Here is a 17,904-nt window from a genome sequence, read left to right on the forward strand (position 1 = left end):
TCCCATTTAGACTACCATACTAGCCTTGAACTATTTGTGATGAGAAAGGCCTTTAACTCCCGCCCCAGCCTTTTAAAGTGCTGGGGTAACAGGCATACACCATCTCTCTTCTTCCGATTTGAGTTCTCCATTGACATACTTGCCCTGGGTTTCTTTGCCAACTCTCTAGTTTCAAGCATAACTGAGCTGCTGTATTTTGATCAGGGAATGGAAGTTCATGTCTGTAGTCCCTTCACTGGGGAAAGTGAGACAGGAGAATGATGAATTTTAAGTCCTCCTGGGCTACATAGATCCAGCTTTCTTAGCCTCTTCCCAATCTCCCTACAGAAGCTGTTTTTCTAACCTACACCTCAAGAAACTTGTGTCCTGTGCTTGTCCAGTCTGACACTGGAATGAAACTATGTTAGCTAGTGTTTTGCCAACTTGACACAAGCCACTGTTATCTGGGGAGAGAGAACCTCAATTGAGAAAATACCTCAATCAAACTTGCCTACAGGGAAGTCTCTAGGTCATTCCTTGGTGACTGATAAGGGAGGGCCCAATACATTCGGTGGTGCCACACTTAGGCAGGTGATTCTAGGTTGTACAAGGAAGAAAGCTGAATGAGCCTTGAGGAGTGAGCCAGTAATCAATGTCCCGCCATAGTCTGATTCAATTCCTACCTCCATGTTCCTGCCTTGAGCTGCTGTTCCGACTTCCTCATGATGCAGTGTGACCTAAGAACTGTACAATGAAATAAACATTTCACGTTGCTTTTGGCCAGTGTGTTATCATAGCAATGGAACACAAACTAGGACGAAGTATTTCACAGAAAATCAGAGTAGAAGCCTTTCCCACTACCTTCTCTTAGAAGTGGAATTCCTGAAAGACAAGTCTATATAGTCACAAAGGCGGAATGCATGTTCCCTAGTGCCGCCTTTTTGTTTGCTTTTCAATAAAAGTAAGTTCAGTAATAGAGCTGGCAATATGGCTTGGTTGTTGTTTTTGTTGTTGTTGTTGTTGTTGTTTGTTTTGTTCGTTTTTCGAGACAGGGTTTCTCTGTAGCTTTTGGAGCCTGTTTTGGAACTCGCTCAGTAGAACAGGCTGGCCTTGAACTCACAGAGGTCTGCCTATCTCAGCCTACGGAGAGTTGGGATTAAAGGTGTGCCGTCACCACCTCCTGACAAGTTTGTTTTTTTAAGAAGGGTTCGATCTTGGCTGATTCACATTTAGGAATGCAACACAGCTGGGCGTGGTGGTGCAAGCCTGTCTTTTAAAGAATTCTTAAGGTATATGAGTCTTTTGCTCGCTGTGCTACAGAAGACCCTCAAAAAAAAAAAAACCCAAAAAAATCCATCATTGAGGTATCTCAGGCTATCCGAAGCCTGTACTGAATCCTCTCCAATAGAGGATTTTTGTAGTGTTCTTAATTTTATGTATAGGTAGGTGTTTTGCTGGCCTGTACGTCTTCTCAACCACGCGTCTGGTTGGTGCCCTTGGAGGGCAGAAGAGGACGACGGATCTCCTGGAACTGGGGTTACAGGTGGTTGTAAGAACTACCATGTGGGTGCTGAGAATTGAGCCCAAATCCTCTGCCCTTTCGTTAGTTGTAGGCTACCACAGATGGTCTCTCAAAAGTGCCCTCCTCCCGGAGTCTCTAGCAGAGGCTAACCTCTCCGAACTCATCCTCGGCCCCTCCCACGCTGGGTCACAGAGTGCGAGGTGTTGCGACTTGGACCGCCCCTAAGCAGGTCCCTTTTCAGGCCCCACCCCGTCACAGAGGACCAATCAGAGGCTGCTTTCTCTTCTATTCCTCCTTTCCCCCACCCCATCCCGTTCAGTCCGGATTTTCCCAGGCTCGTGCTTCTACAGACCGTCGCAGGTGCTGACGCGATCGAGGCGCGACGCGGAAAGGTCACACGGGCTCTTCCAACATGGCGGCGGCAGCTCTGCGGGGCGGCTGGTGCCGCTGTCCGCGGGTGAGCAGACGCGTGGGGCTGGTAGGGCAGAATTAAGGGGTTTGGACGCTCGGCTTTCGAGACCTCCTTCTCTTCAATCCATATTCCTTCGTGGCTTTCCCTTTGGGTTCCACGGCTTGCTTGGGTTGGGTCATTGGGTCAGCCGATGCTTGAGCAGGGAGCACACGTAGGAGGCCTGAGGGCGGGAACCGATTCTCCACCCCTTCCCCGGCCTCGAGCCGCAGTACCCTGAGCTGCCCGGGAACGCGCAAACCTCTCATCTGTGGATCTGATTCCACGTGCACGAGGGAGTCTCTGGCTAGGGAGGTTGTGCCCCGTAAGAAAATATAGCCAGATGAAAGTTTTTTTTTTCTTTAAAGTGACAGTCGCAGTTCGCATTGGAATGTCAAATTCTTTACGGAGAGTGTTTCCTGAATCACCACTCCAAACGCTCAGCGTGGAAGTGCGGGAGATAATTCTTGCCTGGATAAGACCTAGGACTCTTGGCTTAGATCAATGGCCTTTCATGCACACTCAAGAATATAGTTTTTTATACTGCTGTTGGTTGGCCCTGTTTCATTAGGGTAAAGATTCTGAAGCTCAGAAAGGTTAAGCAGCCTTACCATAGCTAGTGGATGCCTGATCTTGTCTAAAACCCAGATCAGTATGAATCTACCGCTAACTGTTGAGAGGAAGGAAAATGTAAAACAGGTTATTTACACTCCCAAGAGCTCTACCTTCCATAACTATAGGCATACTGGTACGTGTGCGCGTTTGGACCTTAAGAGCTTGTTTGGAGCATCTCCCTGGAGAGCACAGCTACGGGTATATATACTTAAGCAAAGAAAGGTCATCCACCTTGACTAAGTGTGCAGCTTCAGGAAGAACACACATGGAAAAGGAGACTAGCCAGCCAGATCATGTGAATAAACCCTAACAGTTAGTGGGGGTGACAGTGATGGTGCCCGATCTCCTTCACTTCTGAATCTCTGTAAGTTTGAGATGTTGCTAGTGCTTACCCAGCTGGGAAGAAATGAAGAAGAAAAATGCGTAAAGTGAAAAGTGGCGCTGGTAGGTCATTCAGTTTCAGTACACCCGTGCCGGACTTAACTGCACAACAGCTACAAGTTCAGTTGGCAGAAGAACGGCCCTTTCTCATGATGTTACCTAGTTCTTCGCCCAGAGGGCATTTAGAACGTTTGACCACCACATTACAAGTTTATTCCATTGTTTTCCCTGGGCCAAGAACTTACTGGTTTGTCTCTGGAAGTTCATGTCTGTAGTTGGAGATCAGCAAAAGTGGTGTGGGCTTACCTAAAGATCATGTTTCACGCTGCGTGCCTACCACTCTCGTTGGCTTCCTGGCCCCACGCTCTCCTGAGTTCCAGAGGTGGGAATAGGTCCTGGAGGTACAGATGCAGCATTTTCTCTTTCCGCCCAGCTCTAGTTACTACTCAGATTTTAAGATTTCCTATTCCCTTACAACAGGCATGAAGTCAAGGTCAGCAAATGACTCAGAGGTGACCTTCGGAGTCACCCACTTTTCTGAATGGATCTCTCTCTTTTCTTAACCAATTAGAGGTGCCTAGGCAAAGGAGTCCAAATTCTCTCCAGCCACAACCTACCCCATGGTTCAAGCTACCAGATAAGCCGGCCAGGAGGAGAGCTGACACTGGTGAGTGACCCAGTAGAGGGCTGGGGGGAAACCATGCCAGCACAGTCACTTTGGGGAGTGCTCTGTATTCAGGGACTTCACAGGTATGGAGAGCAACAGTCAAACCTTGTTTTTAGGTGTCCTGGGATACTCTTGGTCAGCCTCCTGTTTTATTTTTCCAGCAACGAGGCACTCTTACCTCAGGGAATTATGCATACAGTTAGCTCTGATGGCTAGAAAAGGCATCCTGCATCAGTTTACCTCTCTGGCTCTGTCTGTGGCTTCCTCACCAAGCGTGGTTATTTTAAGTATTGGACAAGAGTCACTCCATCATTCCTTGGGTCTCATTGTGTCCTGGTCACTACTTCTGTTAGTGTGTCATGACTGAGTGAGGCAGGAAGCCTCAAATATGCATGCTGCCCACAGCCTCTCCTCAGCTTCTTCCTGATCCTGTCCTGCAGGCATTCTAGGAGCGAGACAGAGCCCAGAGATTCCTTCCTCACTGCTGCTCTCCCTGGTGGCTTGACTAGAGCCAGGGAGGCAGTTGACCTTCAACCACTGGGCAAGCGAAACAAGCATCAGCCACACGTGGCTACATGACATTCTGTTCATTCTTCCTTAAACTGTTGTTTTTACAGATAGGAGTTCGCGTAGCTCAGGCTGGCCTGTGTGCAGCTGAGAATCACCTTGAACTTGTTGATCCTCTTGCTTCCACCTCCTAAGTGCTGCAGTCACAGGTCTGCACCACCATGGCCTTGCTTTGGTGTCTTACTTTTGACAGACTCTTTTAGAGCCGTTTTAGCTTTACAGAAAAATTAAACGGGGCTGGGACCGTGGCTCAGTTGCTAGAATGCTTCCCAGACATGTATAAACAGTACAGCATACACTAGAAATAGCGATGCACAATTGTCATTCTAGCATTCAGGAGTTCTTGGTTATCCTTAGGTACTTAGCAAGTTAGAGGCTAATCTAGGCTACATAAGATCCTGTAAATAGTAAATAGACTGGACCAGGCTTTATGATACATGCTTTTAATCCTAGCCCTCAGGTGACAAAGGCTGTCAGATCTTGGTAAGTTCTGCGGTATCCTGGTCAACTCCACATAGAGAGTTCCAGCCTAGCCAATGCTATATAATGAAACCATCTCAAACTAGCTACATAACAAAACTATCCCTCCAAAAAACCCAAAATTAACTAATAAAAAATTAACAAAAGTACAGAGGGTTCTCTCTAGCCAGTTTTCCCCTTTCCTGCTCACAGGTCCCAGTTAGTCATATTTCCCATTCTGGGTAACATTGTTACAGCTGATAAACCAGAGTGGATACATTGTTAAGATCTGAAATCTGGTTGCATTCAGGTTCATTTCTGTGTTAAGTATGCATTCTGAGAGGGTATAACAAGTGGGTGAGGATTTGTCTCTATCATTGTAGAGAAATACAGTACAGTTCCACTAATCAGGCATGGTGGTGCACACCTGTAATCCTAGCCCTTGAGAGGTGGAGGCAAGAACATCACAAGTTCAAGACCAGCTCAAAGCAAACCCCTCCACATAAACAGTGAGAACGGGCTAGCGAGATGACTCAGTGGATAAAAGTGCTTGCTGTACAAGCCTCTAGACTTGAGTTCGGTCCCTGTAACCCACTGACAAGCTTTCCTCTGATTCCCACATGAAGCCATGGTACTGTGTATACTTAACCATAATCTTCAAACAGCTTCACTGCCCTAAATGATCCTCTGGACTCCCCTTGTTCATTCGTCCTTCCCTTAGACCGCTGTCAACCATTAGTATTTTTACTGTCTCCGTAGTTTTGCCATTTTCAGAATGTCATACTGTTGACTAACGGTTTATGGTCTTTTCAGACAGCCACATCTGAGCTGGTTAGTTGTATGTTTGCAAGAGTACCTCCAACCAGGGAATGCACTTACAGCCAAGGAACCACAGAAGAAGCCGTGTTCACTGGCTCTCTTAGACCAATGCTTAGCCAGGCTTGTTATACAATTCAGGAATCCCTCCCTGCCCAGGGAATGGCACCATCTACTGTGGGCTGGACTATCCTACATTAATTGTCAATCAAGACAACCCCCGCCTCTCCAAACAGACCAATCTGATCTGAACAGCTCCTTAGTTGAGACTCGTTTTTCCGGTGATTCAAGTTAACAGCTAACTACACTGATAGCATTTGACTCAATGTAAATTATAGATATTTTTGGGTTTTTTTTTTTTTTTGAGGCAAGGTCTTAACGATGTAGCTGGCCTCAAACTCACAAAGATCCAAGCCTCCTGTATCAGCGTCTTTTGTTGTTGCTGCTGCTGCTGCTGCTGCTCACACTTGTTTTTTGAGAAGTGTTTCTACCATGGCATGGTTCTAGAGATCAGAGGACAACTTTCAAGAATCTGTTCACCACCCGGGTGGTGGTGGTGCATGTCTTTAATCCCAGCACTCGGGAGGCAGAGGCAGGTGGATCTCTGGGAGTTTAAGGCCAGCCTGGTCTACAAGAGCTAGCTCCAGGACAGGCTCCAAAGCTACAGAGAAACCCTGTTTTGAAAAACCAAAAAAAAAAAAAAAGAAAGAAAGAACCTGTTCACTCTTTCCACCATGTAAGTCCAGGGACCCAGGGATAGAACTCAGGCCTGTCCTTTGAGTGCTAGGGTGACAGCATGTGCAGCTACTCCTAGCTTGGAAGCTTTGTTTGTTTTTAACTATACAGTTATATGAGGCCATTTCCTTTTCTTGGCCTACCCATTAGTCCCTTTTGTTCCCCAGCTTTGATTATACTTCCATATCTGTATATATACACACCTACACTGAGGACGTGTACAAAGTATTTGTCTGAGTATAACTTAATATGATTATCTCCAATTTTTCAGAAGACCGTAAAACTCCATTCATTCATTTATTCATCCCTTCATTTATCTGTCTATCTGTCTGTCTCTATTTTTGTTTTTTTGTTTTTGTTTTGTTTTGTTTTTTGAGACAGTTTCTCTCTATGTAACTCTGGCTGTCCTGGAACTCATTCTGTAGACTGGGCTGGCCTTGAATTCAGAGACCCACCTTCCTCTGCCTCCCAAGTGCTGGGATTAAAGGCACGTGCTGTCATACCCAACCATAACTTTATTCTTTATGGCTGAAAACAGAAACAAATGCCATCCTCTTTGTCCATTCCCCTGTTGTTGGACACCTAGTTTGGTTCCATATCTTACATGCTGACTAGTATGGTAGAACATTGGTATGCAAGTTTTTATTTTTTTATATATTTGACTTGTTGATAACATCAATAGATATGAACCTGTGGACATGTAAGATTTACTGTGGTGGCTTGTCATGGGTGTTTCTGTAACTCAAATTCTGTTATAATAAAAGAGACATATTCACTGTTAAAGACCACTTTCAACAGAAGGGAGGAAACCGGGCATCCAGTGGTAACCAGATGTTATCACGTGTGCCTTTCCAGCCTCTAAACTTTCCTTCTTTCTTTTCAATTTTACATTCTTTCTAGACCAAATCCTATTCTACTGGGAACAGAAAAGGGTTTTTGTCGGGCTTACTAGACAACATCAAACAAGAATTAGCCAAAAACAAAGAGATGAAAGAGAGTATAAAAAAGTTCCGAGATGAAGCAAAGAAGCTAGAAGAATCAGATGCTCTCCAGGAAGCCAGAAGAAAATATGTAAGTACCTCACTCCTGTCTTTATTCCCTGGACCAGAGCTGCTGGGAAAGGTGACCAGGTCATTGATTAAAAGGTATCAGGACATGAGCTGGTTGCCTAGGCCTCCTGGCATTGATGTCTCTTGAACAGCTGTCAAGCTATGGCCACTGGGCCTGGTCCTTGCATTTTTGTACCATGCAAGTACCCTGTGGGGAGGCACAGTGCCCCTGTCTAGTCGTGAGCAGCTGAGCTCCAGAGTGCCATGCCCTTAGCCTATGTCCCTCTGTATTCTATTCTGTTGATACCCACCAGTCCCCAGCAAGGTCTTTTCCGTCTATGTATTCCCAAGCTATCTATTTGGATGACATTTCTTGTGTGACTTCAGCCTGGTGGAAGGTGTCCTTGTCACATCAGTAAAGAATGAATTATCTGGGAATAGAGCACGCCAGGCCCCCGAGGTTGCGCTAGAGGTAAAATGTCATTGCTGAGTAGTGGCTGGCAGGACTATCTCTTTCCACTCAGAGAAAGACCAGAGCTTGGGGATCCCATGCCACTAGGTAATAAGAACCCTCTGGGTGGGCATGCATGGGGTTGGAGTTCTTTGTAGAGTTGCAGCAGCCAAGAAAATGCTCCTGGGCTCCTTTGGTTGGATGAGCGAGTTCACTGATACCTAATAAAAAGAGGCAATTCTGTGACCGTAGAAATCCATCGAGTCAGAAACTGTGCGAACCAGTGAAGCCATAAAGAAGAAGCTTGGGGAACTGACGGGGACCGTGAAGGAGGTAAGGCTCGAAGCTGACCCCACAGCTGGGATTAAGTGAGGGGCGTGAAGGGTTCAGGGGCGTGAATCCCACTGGAACTCACAGGATTAAAGTGTTTATGTTAGCCTGGGATGAGAATAGAAGGTAAAGTGGGCATTTTTGTTCTTCACGTCTGAAAGTAGAAGGGGAGGGACACTCGCACCCAGGTGAGGGTGCAGGTGGGTGCAGGACCCTCCTGGAGGGGCAGCATTCCGTGCTGGCTTAGGCAGCCTCCTCTCACGTTGCTAGTTGTTTCCTTGGAACCCCCTGGCTGGGAATTCCCATTCCACTCTTGCTCATCCAGGGAGAATCAGTCCTGAACTGCAGGGGTAGAGTGCAGCATTCCTCTCAAGACTGTGTTGTAGACCTGTGCAGCGTCCTCCCCTCTGTCTCTGTCTCAGTAGAGTCTTGATGAAGTCAGTAAGAGTGACCTTGGCCGGAAGATCAAGGAGGGGGTAGAAGAGGCTGCCAGGACAGCCAAGCAATCAGCAGAGTCGGTATCCAAGGGCGGGGAGAAGCTGGGCAAGACGGCAGCCTTCAAAGCCATCTCCCAGGTGAGTGAGTCTGGCCCAGGCAGGCGCAGGGACCCCCAAGGCTGGTGGCCCTCAGCGACCACAGGCCTGCTCTCCCTTACAGGGTGTAGAGTCGGTGAAGAAGGAGATTGATGAGAGTGTGCTAGGACAGACGGGGCCCTACCGCCGGCCCGAGCGGCTCCGGAAAAGGACGGAGTTTGCTGGAGCGAAGTTCAAAGAAGACAAAGTGTTCCAGGCTAATGAGTAGGTCCCAGACAGGTCCCTGAGTGGTCCTGGCCACCTAGGGTCTGTTTCCAGGGTCCTCTGGGAGGTGCCTGCCCAAGTCTGTTTCTCTTCTTGGGGTTCCTGGCTCCCTCCAGAGAACTGGGGGAAGAGAGAGAGCAATGGAGGAAAGAAGAGGAAGGAAGGGTGGAGTTGAAGCTCCTTGATGTGAAGTTAACCTCTGACCTCCCAGTGGTCACAGGAGCGTGCAGGGCTCTGTGGTCTGCACTTCATTCTAGGCACCTGCCTTCTCCCCCAGGGAAGCGTTGGGGCTTGTGCTACACAAGGACTCCAAGTGGTACCAGCAGTGGAAGGACTTCAAAAACAACAATGTGGTGTTCAACCGTGAGTGTGGCCAGCCTACGGGGTCCTGGGCAGGACAGTGGCAGCAGATACTAGCCAGGCAGAGCCCCACTTAGAGGAGAGATGATATCAGATAGGGCTGCGCACCTTCTTAGGGCCTCCTACCTGTCCAGCTATAGACTCTGTCAGTAAGATACTGGGTGACTAGTTAGGATGTCAGGAGCCCTGGAATTGACAGAGATGGGACTGACCTTCACTTTTCAGCCAGGCACAGGATTTCTCCAGCGGCTGAGCAGGAGAGCCACTGGCTACCTACCTTTGTTCCTTCTCCTGTGAGGACTACTAGAGGCCTGTGTTTCCTTTGTAGTGGAGGCAACAGCCAGCAGGGGTGGCATCCCAAATTTTGCACAGCCCCTTTGGGACTGTAACTGAGTTTCTGCATTTTTCCAGGTAGGTGGGTTGAATATCCACATGCTAAGATGAGGCAGGTCGAAGCCCAACAGATGACTTGCCTAGATCTGACCATGTCAAGAAGGGGCGTCTTGTAGGGAGTTCTCAGGAACTGGAATCAGGGCATCTTCTTAGAAAGGTCCTGTCTCTAGCCCCTGCGTGTCCCCTCCATAGGCTTCTTTGAGATGAAGATAAAGTACGATGAGAGTGACAATGTTCTCATCCGGGCATCCCGGGCCTTAACGGACAAAGTCACTGACTTGCTGGGTGAGTGTGGCTTCAATACCCTCCTGTCTGCTGCGGCTACAGTCAGGGGTGGAATGTAGGCTCTAAACTGAGGGCTTGTCTCCCTGCAGGGGGACTTTTCTCAAAGACAGAAATGTCAGAGGTGCTCACAGAGATCCTTAGAGCGGACCCAAACTTCGACAAGGACCGCTTTCTTCGGCAGTGTGAGAGTGACATCATCCCTAACATCCTAGAGGTGCGATCCATGCTGCAACTATGGTGGAGCCCTGGCCTGCTGCACCCCCTCCCCCTCATTCTAGGTGGTTACCCTCGGACTGAGTCTAGATTACCTCAGGTTAACCAGGTTGCTGGGACTGTTTTCTGAGCAGATCCGCTGCTCCTAGGCTGCTTACCTGACTTCGGCTGCTGCACCTTAGGCTATGACTCCTAATTCCCCCGCCTACAGAGTCCTGTGCCTGTCCCATGGCAGTTAGTGCTGGCTCCTGTGAGCATAGCTGTGGAAGTTTTTTGCCTTCTCCGTGGGGCATCATAGCTCCAGGACGGGTTTCTCTCTGCCTTTGTGGTCCTGCAGTCACAGCTCTTGTCCCAGAAGCTCTGCACTGTACCTTCTGCTATAGTTCTCCTGAAGCCATTTGGGAACAGCCTAAGGGCCCTGGCTTTTTGGGCATCAGGGAGAAGCAAACAGCCACTACTTTTTTGTTGAGATCTAGAATGCCCTGGCCAGACCAGAGGTGAGGTCTGGATTCACTGTCTCTGGTATTTCTGACATTCATACTCCTCAGATGTTCTTGCATCTTTGGTTTGTAAGTCAGGAGGGCATGTCTTGTTCAGGTCACAATACAGTGTGCCTGTATTGGCGGTCCATCTGCCTCCCTGAAGCCCCTGGAATATGGCAGGATCTGGGGCAGCCCTATAGGAAAAGACACCAGCCCCCAGTCCTTACTCCCTCCTCTTGCCTCCTTGTGCTTCATCTGCTCCTCTCTTTCCAGTTTCTCAGCTCCTTCTCACGCTTTGGGCAGAACTGAGAGGAGGTGGGAAGGGAGCGATCACCAAGAACAGCAGGTGTTACCCGGGCAGCCTCTCCGGGGATGTGCCCCAGCTGGTCCTTGCTTTCTCCCTGGGCACCTCCCTCACCCTCCTCAGCAGAACTAGCCCTAGGTTTGCGTGGCATATCCTCTACCTCCCTCTGCAGCCTGCCTCATTTCTTGCTCTCCTAAACCTGGTCCTTAGGGAGGTAGAGCTGGAAGGCAACTCCTCCACTGTGAGTGCTCCCCTTGCCTTTCCTTGTCCTGCACCCAAAAGACCAGAGCTGTATGAATATTAATGCAGGGACTTGCGTCCTCCCTCCCAGGACATCCACAGCTGCCTGCCATCTCACCCAGCCTCTCCCCCAGACCTAAGCTGAGGAACAGGAGTCCAGGGGACTTCAGGAAGGGCTGCTGCCAGAGACTGTTCTCAAGCATTCTGCTGCAAAAGCCCACCCACTTTCTCATGCTTATTTTTTCCTTTTCCCTATTTAGGCCATGATTTCTGGGGAGCTCGACATTCTCAAAGACTGGTGCTATGAAGCTGTGAGTAGAGTACTGCTTTCTCATTTTAGCCCACAGCAAAGCGAAGCAGAAACAGTCAGAAGGGCTGGGGTGGGCCTCAGGGCCGGGCATTTACCTAGCATGTTTGTCTTGGGTTCCATCCCAGCACTGCAAAAATAAACGAGTAGCATAGAAGTCTGCTTGGGTGGCTCTGGCCTAAGTCCAGTGGGAGGGAGGTCCTCATGTCTGATATACTTTGTTCCCACAGAGCCCAACAGCCCATTCATCTGTCCTTTCTTCTGTGTGTGATGCACAGGTACCCACAGGTCAGGCACTGAGTCTTCAGCTGGAAACTAGAAATGTCAGAAACGATCCCTTCTCTGTTTAGTGCCTAATGCAAAGCCTGGTCCACAACTGCCAGTTTCTTTGTTTCCCTTCTCTCCCTCCACCTTCTGACCCCTATACCTTCAGCCCTGTAAACATGGGATCCGGAGTGTCATGTGGCATATGTATCTGTGTGTGGGTGTGTGTGAGTGTGTACAGGCACATGCATCTGGAAGCTTGAAGACTGATGAAGGTTGATGATAATCGCTCTCCACCTTGTATGGAGGCAAAGTCTTTACTGAACCTAGTGCTTGTTTCACCTGGTCTGGCTAGCCAACTTGCCCAGGGGCTCCCTGTTTCCACCTACGGGGCTCTGGACTTAGAAAACCTCCGCACCTATCCCTCTTTTATGTGGGTTCTTGGGATCCAGACTCCACTCCTCATACTTGCACAGAAAGGGCTTTACCAGCTGAGCCATCTCCCCAGCACTCATAAACTAATTTTGATTAAAGAGAATTACAGAAACGATTCATGCCACAGAATGATGTGAGATTTCCAGGGTGGCCTGCTGTCTCTTTTCTGTCCTGGTTCACGTGCCTATGACTGGGACCCCATGTAAGATGACCTTGAATGTGCACGTTGGGGGCCTCAAGTTCAGAGAGAGGATAGAAGAGGTCACTTGGATATATGAAATTCTCCTAGCACTCTTGAGCCCCCACATGGTGCCCCTTGTGGTGACTGTGAGAGTTAACTGTGGGCACTGAAGTATGTGTCACAGCAGGTCCTCCCTCTAATAAGATAACACAGATCAAAACAGAAGTGTGGGTAGGATTCCCGCCCGAGGACGGACACTGTGTTCTGATGATGCCCCAGCTGCTTCCCGGAGTCAGGGCTGAAGTTCCCAGGGTCACTGGCAGAGCAGGCTGTGGGGAGGCCAGCATCTTCCCCGGGAGCACATGCCGTCTGCTTCCTCCTGGCAGCCTCCCTGTCCCCATGGAACTCCTGCTTTCGTCTGGTCTGTCAGGCCACCTCACCTCACCCTGCTGGCTTCTGGCTGTCTCTCCAGGCAGGGTTGTGGGGTTTTTGTTTTGTTTTCTTTCCTCTAGCTTCTTTGTGTGAAGCAATCTAGGGCCTGTTTTTGGCTTGTCCTATTCTGCACCCAGCTCACAAACAGCTTGGGAAAAGCAGAGATTTGTCAGGTTGTCTTTTTAAATACTCCCCTTCACTGTGACTAAGCTAGCGGGCATTTATGAGAGGAGCCAGTCAGAGTCCTCCTCCTCCTCCCCACTCCCTCCCTTGGAACCACGAAGTTGTGACTGATCCTCTACCCAAGAGTGGCCTAGTACCCCTTAGAACACAGCTGAAATTCTGGTTGCTTACAAGTAAGGTGTCTTTAAAATGTTGTCTTAAAGAAGTGCATGGGTCTGGGATGTGGCTCTGTTTTTAGAGTGCTTGCCTAACATGCTGGAAGCTCTGGGTTTGATACCCAGCATTGCATGTGTGATGGAGACATATGCTTACCATCCCACTACTGGGATGTTCAGATTTATCTTTTGCTATATAGAATTCAAGGCTAGCTTGGGCTATGTGAAACTCATCTCTATAGCAACAAACAGCAGAAACTCACCAGGTGGGGCTGGCATTGCTTTGTATGTGTATGTGATATGTGTGTGTGCTTGTGCCATGATGCATGTGTGGAGGTCTTGTTTATTTTATTTTATTTTTTTTATTTTTATGGTTTATTTAACTTTATTTTATGTGCATTGGTGTGAAGGTTAAGATCCCCTGGAACTGGATCTCTGACAGTTATGAGCTGCCATGTGGGTGCTGGGAATTGAACCCGGGTCCTCTGGAAGAGCAGTCAGTGCTCTTAACCACTGAGCCATCTCTCCAGCCCCCGTGTGGAGGTCTTAGAACAATCTCAAGTGTTGATCCTCATCTTCCATCTTGTGTGGGACGGGTCTCTAGCTGGCCCAAGAGCTTCCAGAGATTTCTTCTGTCACAGCCTCCCATCTCACTGCAGAAGTTCTGGGATCACAGACTTGTGCAGCAAGGGCTTAATCCACTGAGCCACTTCCCCACCCCAGGACCACTGCTTGTCCCCTGGCCCTCTTAAGCAGACGCCTTCAAAGCATTTTTCCGTCCTAGTTGCCTCCAAGTTCAGTGAAACTGCTCTCTAGCACGTGGCCATATGCTCCCAAGGCTCTTGGGGCAGTAGAGAGTGGCACCTTGGGTGTTCTATGAGAGAGGCCACTCAGCAGTAAGTTCCAGGGCAGCTCATAGGTTTGGGACAAATCCTAGAAAAGACATCTGATTCCAGGCCAGGATTCTAGGGGAGGTGAATCTTGGAAGAGTAGAGATCAGCCAAGAGTCCACCCACACATCCTGGGAGTGTCCTTTGGATGATGCTGTGGAATTACCTACTGTACTGATTAATGCTGCTCCCACTTGGGAGTGTGGCTCTTTCCATAATGAGAAGCAAGTGTTCAGTTCTGGCCAGCGAAGAGCAGCGTACTTTACTTCTGGGCTTGGACTTGTGCTCTTGGCTTCTGCCCCTCTCAGTGCTGAAGCATGTGAACATGGCTCCACTTCTGGGTATGACCCAACCTCCATCAGTGACTGATCACATGGGCCTGTTGCCTCTCATTGCAGACGTACAGCCAGCTGGCCCACCCTATCCAGCAGGCCAAGGCTCTGGGCCTCCAGTTCCACTCCAGAATCCTCGACATCAGCAATGTGGACGTAAGTCACCCCAAGGGAAGGAACGGTCAGAGTGAAGCACCAGCTGACATAGCCTGTAACACAGCCAGGCCTGTAGGTCTTGAATTCAAGGTCTGCTTGGGCTACAGACTGAGTTCCAGGCTAATCTGGCTAACTTAATGACACTGTTTCAAAAGAAAAAGTAAGAAGAGGACTGGGGTTATAGCTCAGTGGTAAGAGTTCTGGCCTAGCATATGTAAGACCCAGGTTGAATTCCTAGTACAACAACAAGCAAAAATGTATGGTCTGCCTCACAAAGCTTTGCTTATTTCTGTAGTTGGAGTATAAGAGATCCCCAGCTAAATGATGTCTTAGATTGGCTGGTGTTTGGTTGGTTTTGGAGGGAGGTCTGAGGGCGATAGAGATTGATTCAAGGGCCCTGCCTATGGTGGGAAGTGCTCTGCCAATAAGCTACACCTTGACTGGCCCTCTCTCTCCAGGGTCTCATTCTATAGCCTTGGCTGGCCTGGAACTTATGAAACGTATTACTTAGACCAGGCTGACCTCAAACTCACACCCATTGCCTCTGCCTCCTGGGTGCTTGGATTAAAGGCCTGGGTCACCATGCCTAGAGTTTTTTGTTTGTTTCGTTTTTTGTTTGTTTGTTTGGTTTTAACTTCTTAATGGTGTAAAAGTGATTATTGCATATTAGTGAATTTGGTTGATACCATACTGCCGATTTTGTTTAAAATTCTGTCAAGGCTGAGGAAGATGGCTCTGTTCAGGTAAGAGCACTTGCTGTAAAAGCAAGTGACATTGAGTTTAAAAAGCCAGGCAGGCATGGCTGCTCATGCCTCTAACTCCCAAGCTTTTAGGTGGAAACAAGCAGATTCTGGGAGATTTGTTGGCCGGCCAGCCTAGCTAAAATGTTGAGTGTAAGGTTCAATAAGAGACCCCCTCTCAAAAACAAGGTGGAGTGCAATAGGAAAAGACACCTGTTATCCTGCGCTGGTCTCTCATTATGTTTATGTGCACATATTAGCATACATACTACTCTGATACAAATGAGAAATAGCAAGCAGAATTCTGTGCAGTGAGCCAGACATGGTGGCGCTCACCTATAATTCCAGCACTCTGGATGTTGAGATAGGAGGATCCCAAAAGTTCAAGGACATTCTGGGCTAAATAATACAGCCATATTTTTTAAAATATATAATTTTATTATAAAATAGGTTATGTTGACTGGATGTGATAATCCCAGCATTTGAAGGCTGAGGCAGTGGAATTCAGGGCCGTTTATAACTATAGTGAATTCGAGGCCAGCTTGGGTTACCCAAGGTGTTCTATCAAAGTAGAAATAAGCTTTGCATTAGATAATCATGTTCACGTGAAGGCCAACATAACTTGCTAGGATGCATGTTATATTTGGTATTTTAGTGAGTTTTCAATGATATTTTCTGTTGAGGGAAGTTGTAGACAGGGTTTCTCTATGCAGCTCTGGCTGTCTTAGAACTCGTTCTATAGACCAGACTGGCCTTGCACTCACAGAGTTCTGCCTGCTTCTGCCTCTCCAGTGCTGGGATTAAAGGCATGCACCACCACTGCGCCTATTCAATGCTGTTTTTTTTTTAATTTATTTATTTATTATGTATGCAGTGTTCTACCTGCATGTATGCCTACAGGCCGAAAGAGAGTATCAGATCTCCTAACAGATGGTTGTGAGCCACCATGTGGTTTCTGGGAATTGAACTCAGGATCTCTGGAAGGGCAATCAGTGCTCTTAACCTCTGAGCCATCTCTCCGGCCCTTCAGTGCTATTTTTTTTTTTAACAGAAATTACTTTTTTTTTTTTTTGCTTTATTTAACTTTATTTTATGTGCGTTGGTGTGAAGGTGTCAGATCCCCTGCAACTGGATCTCCAGACAGTTGTGAGCTGCCATGTTTTAAGTGGGCTTATCAGGATGCCCTGCATCTTGCGTCCAGGAGCACCTGTGCTGTTAGGCCCTTAGTGAGCGTTGAGCCCTTGAGCCTACTGCAGTGCTGCTTCAGCCTCTGCAGCATGGCCTAACAGGCAGCTGAGCTTCAGCCACCCAGACTTCTTTACTGGTGGGAGCTGCAGGCAAAGCAGAGTCAACTTCCTGCCCTCCCTCACCTTCAGGCCGGGGACAGAGAATCCCATAGTTGAAGGCCTGGCGTCCATGAGAAGGAGCCTGTTGGAAAATCACTCCCCCAAAGTGGTGGAGGGGTACCATGCTTTTAGCAGGGCAAGGTGTCAGGCCTCTTTCCTACAGGATGCAGCTTTGGGGCTTTTCATCTCCAGGGTAGTGGGAGGGTATGCTATACTGAGGCCCATGCTTATGTGTTGCTTGCAGCTGGCCATGGGCAAGATGATGGAGCAGGGCCCTGTGTTGATTGTCACCTTTCAAGCCCAGTTGGTGATGGTGATCAAGAACCCCAAAGGCGAGGTGGTTGAGGGTGATCCGGTGAGTGGGGAATTGAGGGAATGGAGGTTTGGGACAGCTTCTCACACAGAAAGCCCCGTGCATACCTGCCCAGCATAGACCCCACCCAGCTTGGAGGCAGGAGGGTTCTGAAGTTGGAGAGAAACAACTAGTAGTTGGGATCTTATCCACCATGTTGTCTGAGCAGTAACCAGAGCCAAAAGCCCCAGCCACCCCTCCCTGGCCCCTCCTAGAGCCTTCCTTGCGTTGCTCAGAAGCCCCCCTGTATACCCATCAAGCCTGGCCCCTCACTCTGCTGGGTCTCCACAGGACAAGGTGCTACGCATGCTGTACGTGTGGGCACTCTGCAGAGACCAGCAGGAGCTCAACCCTTATGCTGCCTGGCGCCTTCTGGACATTTCAGCCTCCAGCACAGAACAGATCCTCTGAGGGCAGCGGTGGTGTCTAGGCAGCTCCAGAGCTAGACCATCGTGGGACAGATACACAGAGGCTCCATGAGGCACCTTGGCACAAGACTGACAAGACCATGTATGGCCTCTGCCCCAAGTTCTTCAGGGCAGTTGTGAAATCACTGGACAAGGAAAAGGCTGGAGGTGCCTGGCAGGGTTGGGAAGTGCCCCAGAATGCCACGGGACTGCTGGCAGTGTCACGAAGTCCCAGCCCAGGGACTCCTGTGGTCAGTGGGATGAGGCCTGGCCTGCTGTTCTAAGTAGTCCACTGGCATGGCCTGCCAAGCTGCTTTAGTTTTTTTTTTTTTTTTTAAATCAATGCTCTTCCTGTACGTAAGCCTAAGATCTGGACATAATAAAATACCAAAGTGCAGAAGAGGCTTTCGAACGGTCTGAAGTATATGTCTCTTCTGGGAAGGCTGAGACTGAAGGCCTGTGGTAGAGAGACCTTCAAGGTCAGTGGAGGATTATAGCTAGATAGGGTGCCGCCTTCTCAGGCCAGGACCCTGTCCTCTTGTGGAGAGGAATAACCACCCCAGCTATCTGGTCTCTGTTGAGTTGAGGGCTCCCTGAGACTGAGCATCTTAAACACTAATGGGTGGTGGTA

The 17,904-nt window shown here is 48.7% G+C and overlaps 1 protein-coding gene across 1 annotated transcript; it reads left to right on the plus strand.

Moving 5' to 3' along the window:
* Nucleotides 1–1,835: 1,835 nt before the first annotated feature.
* Timm44 (translocase of inner mitochondrial membrane 44) lies at nt 1,836–17,675 on the plus strand. Its single transcript, XM_075970964.1, has 13 exons — nt 1,836–1,958; nt 3,517–3,612; nt 7,090–7,260; nt 7,942–8,022; nt 8,445–8,594; nt 8,677–8,816; nt 9,094–9,179; nt 9,762–9,854; nt 9,944–10,068; nt 11,354–11,404; nt 14,339–14,428; nt 16,759–16,869; nt 17,158–17,675. The coding sequence occupies exons 1-13, from the start codon at nt 1,914–1,916 to the stop codon at nt 17,275–17,277; spliced, it is 1,359 nt and encodes a 452-aa protein (XP_075827079.1). The 5' UTR covers nt 1,836–1,913; the 3' UTR covers nt 17,278–17,675.
* Nucleotides 17,676–17,904: the final 229 nt, after the last annotated feature.

The sequence above is a fragment of the Microtus pennsylvanicus genome, chromosome 1 (assembly GCF_037038515.1).
Source record: "Microtus pennsylvanicus isolate mMicPen1 chromosome 1, mMicPen1.hap1, whole genome shotgun sequence".
Classification (NCBI taxonomy): Eukaryota; Metazoa; Chordata; class Mammalia; order Rodentia; family Cricetidae; genus Microtus; species Microtus pennsylvanicus.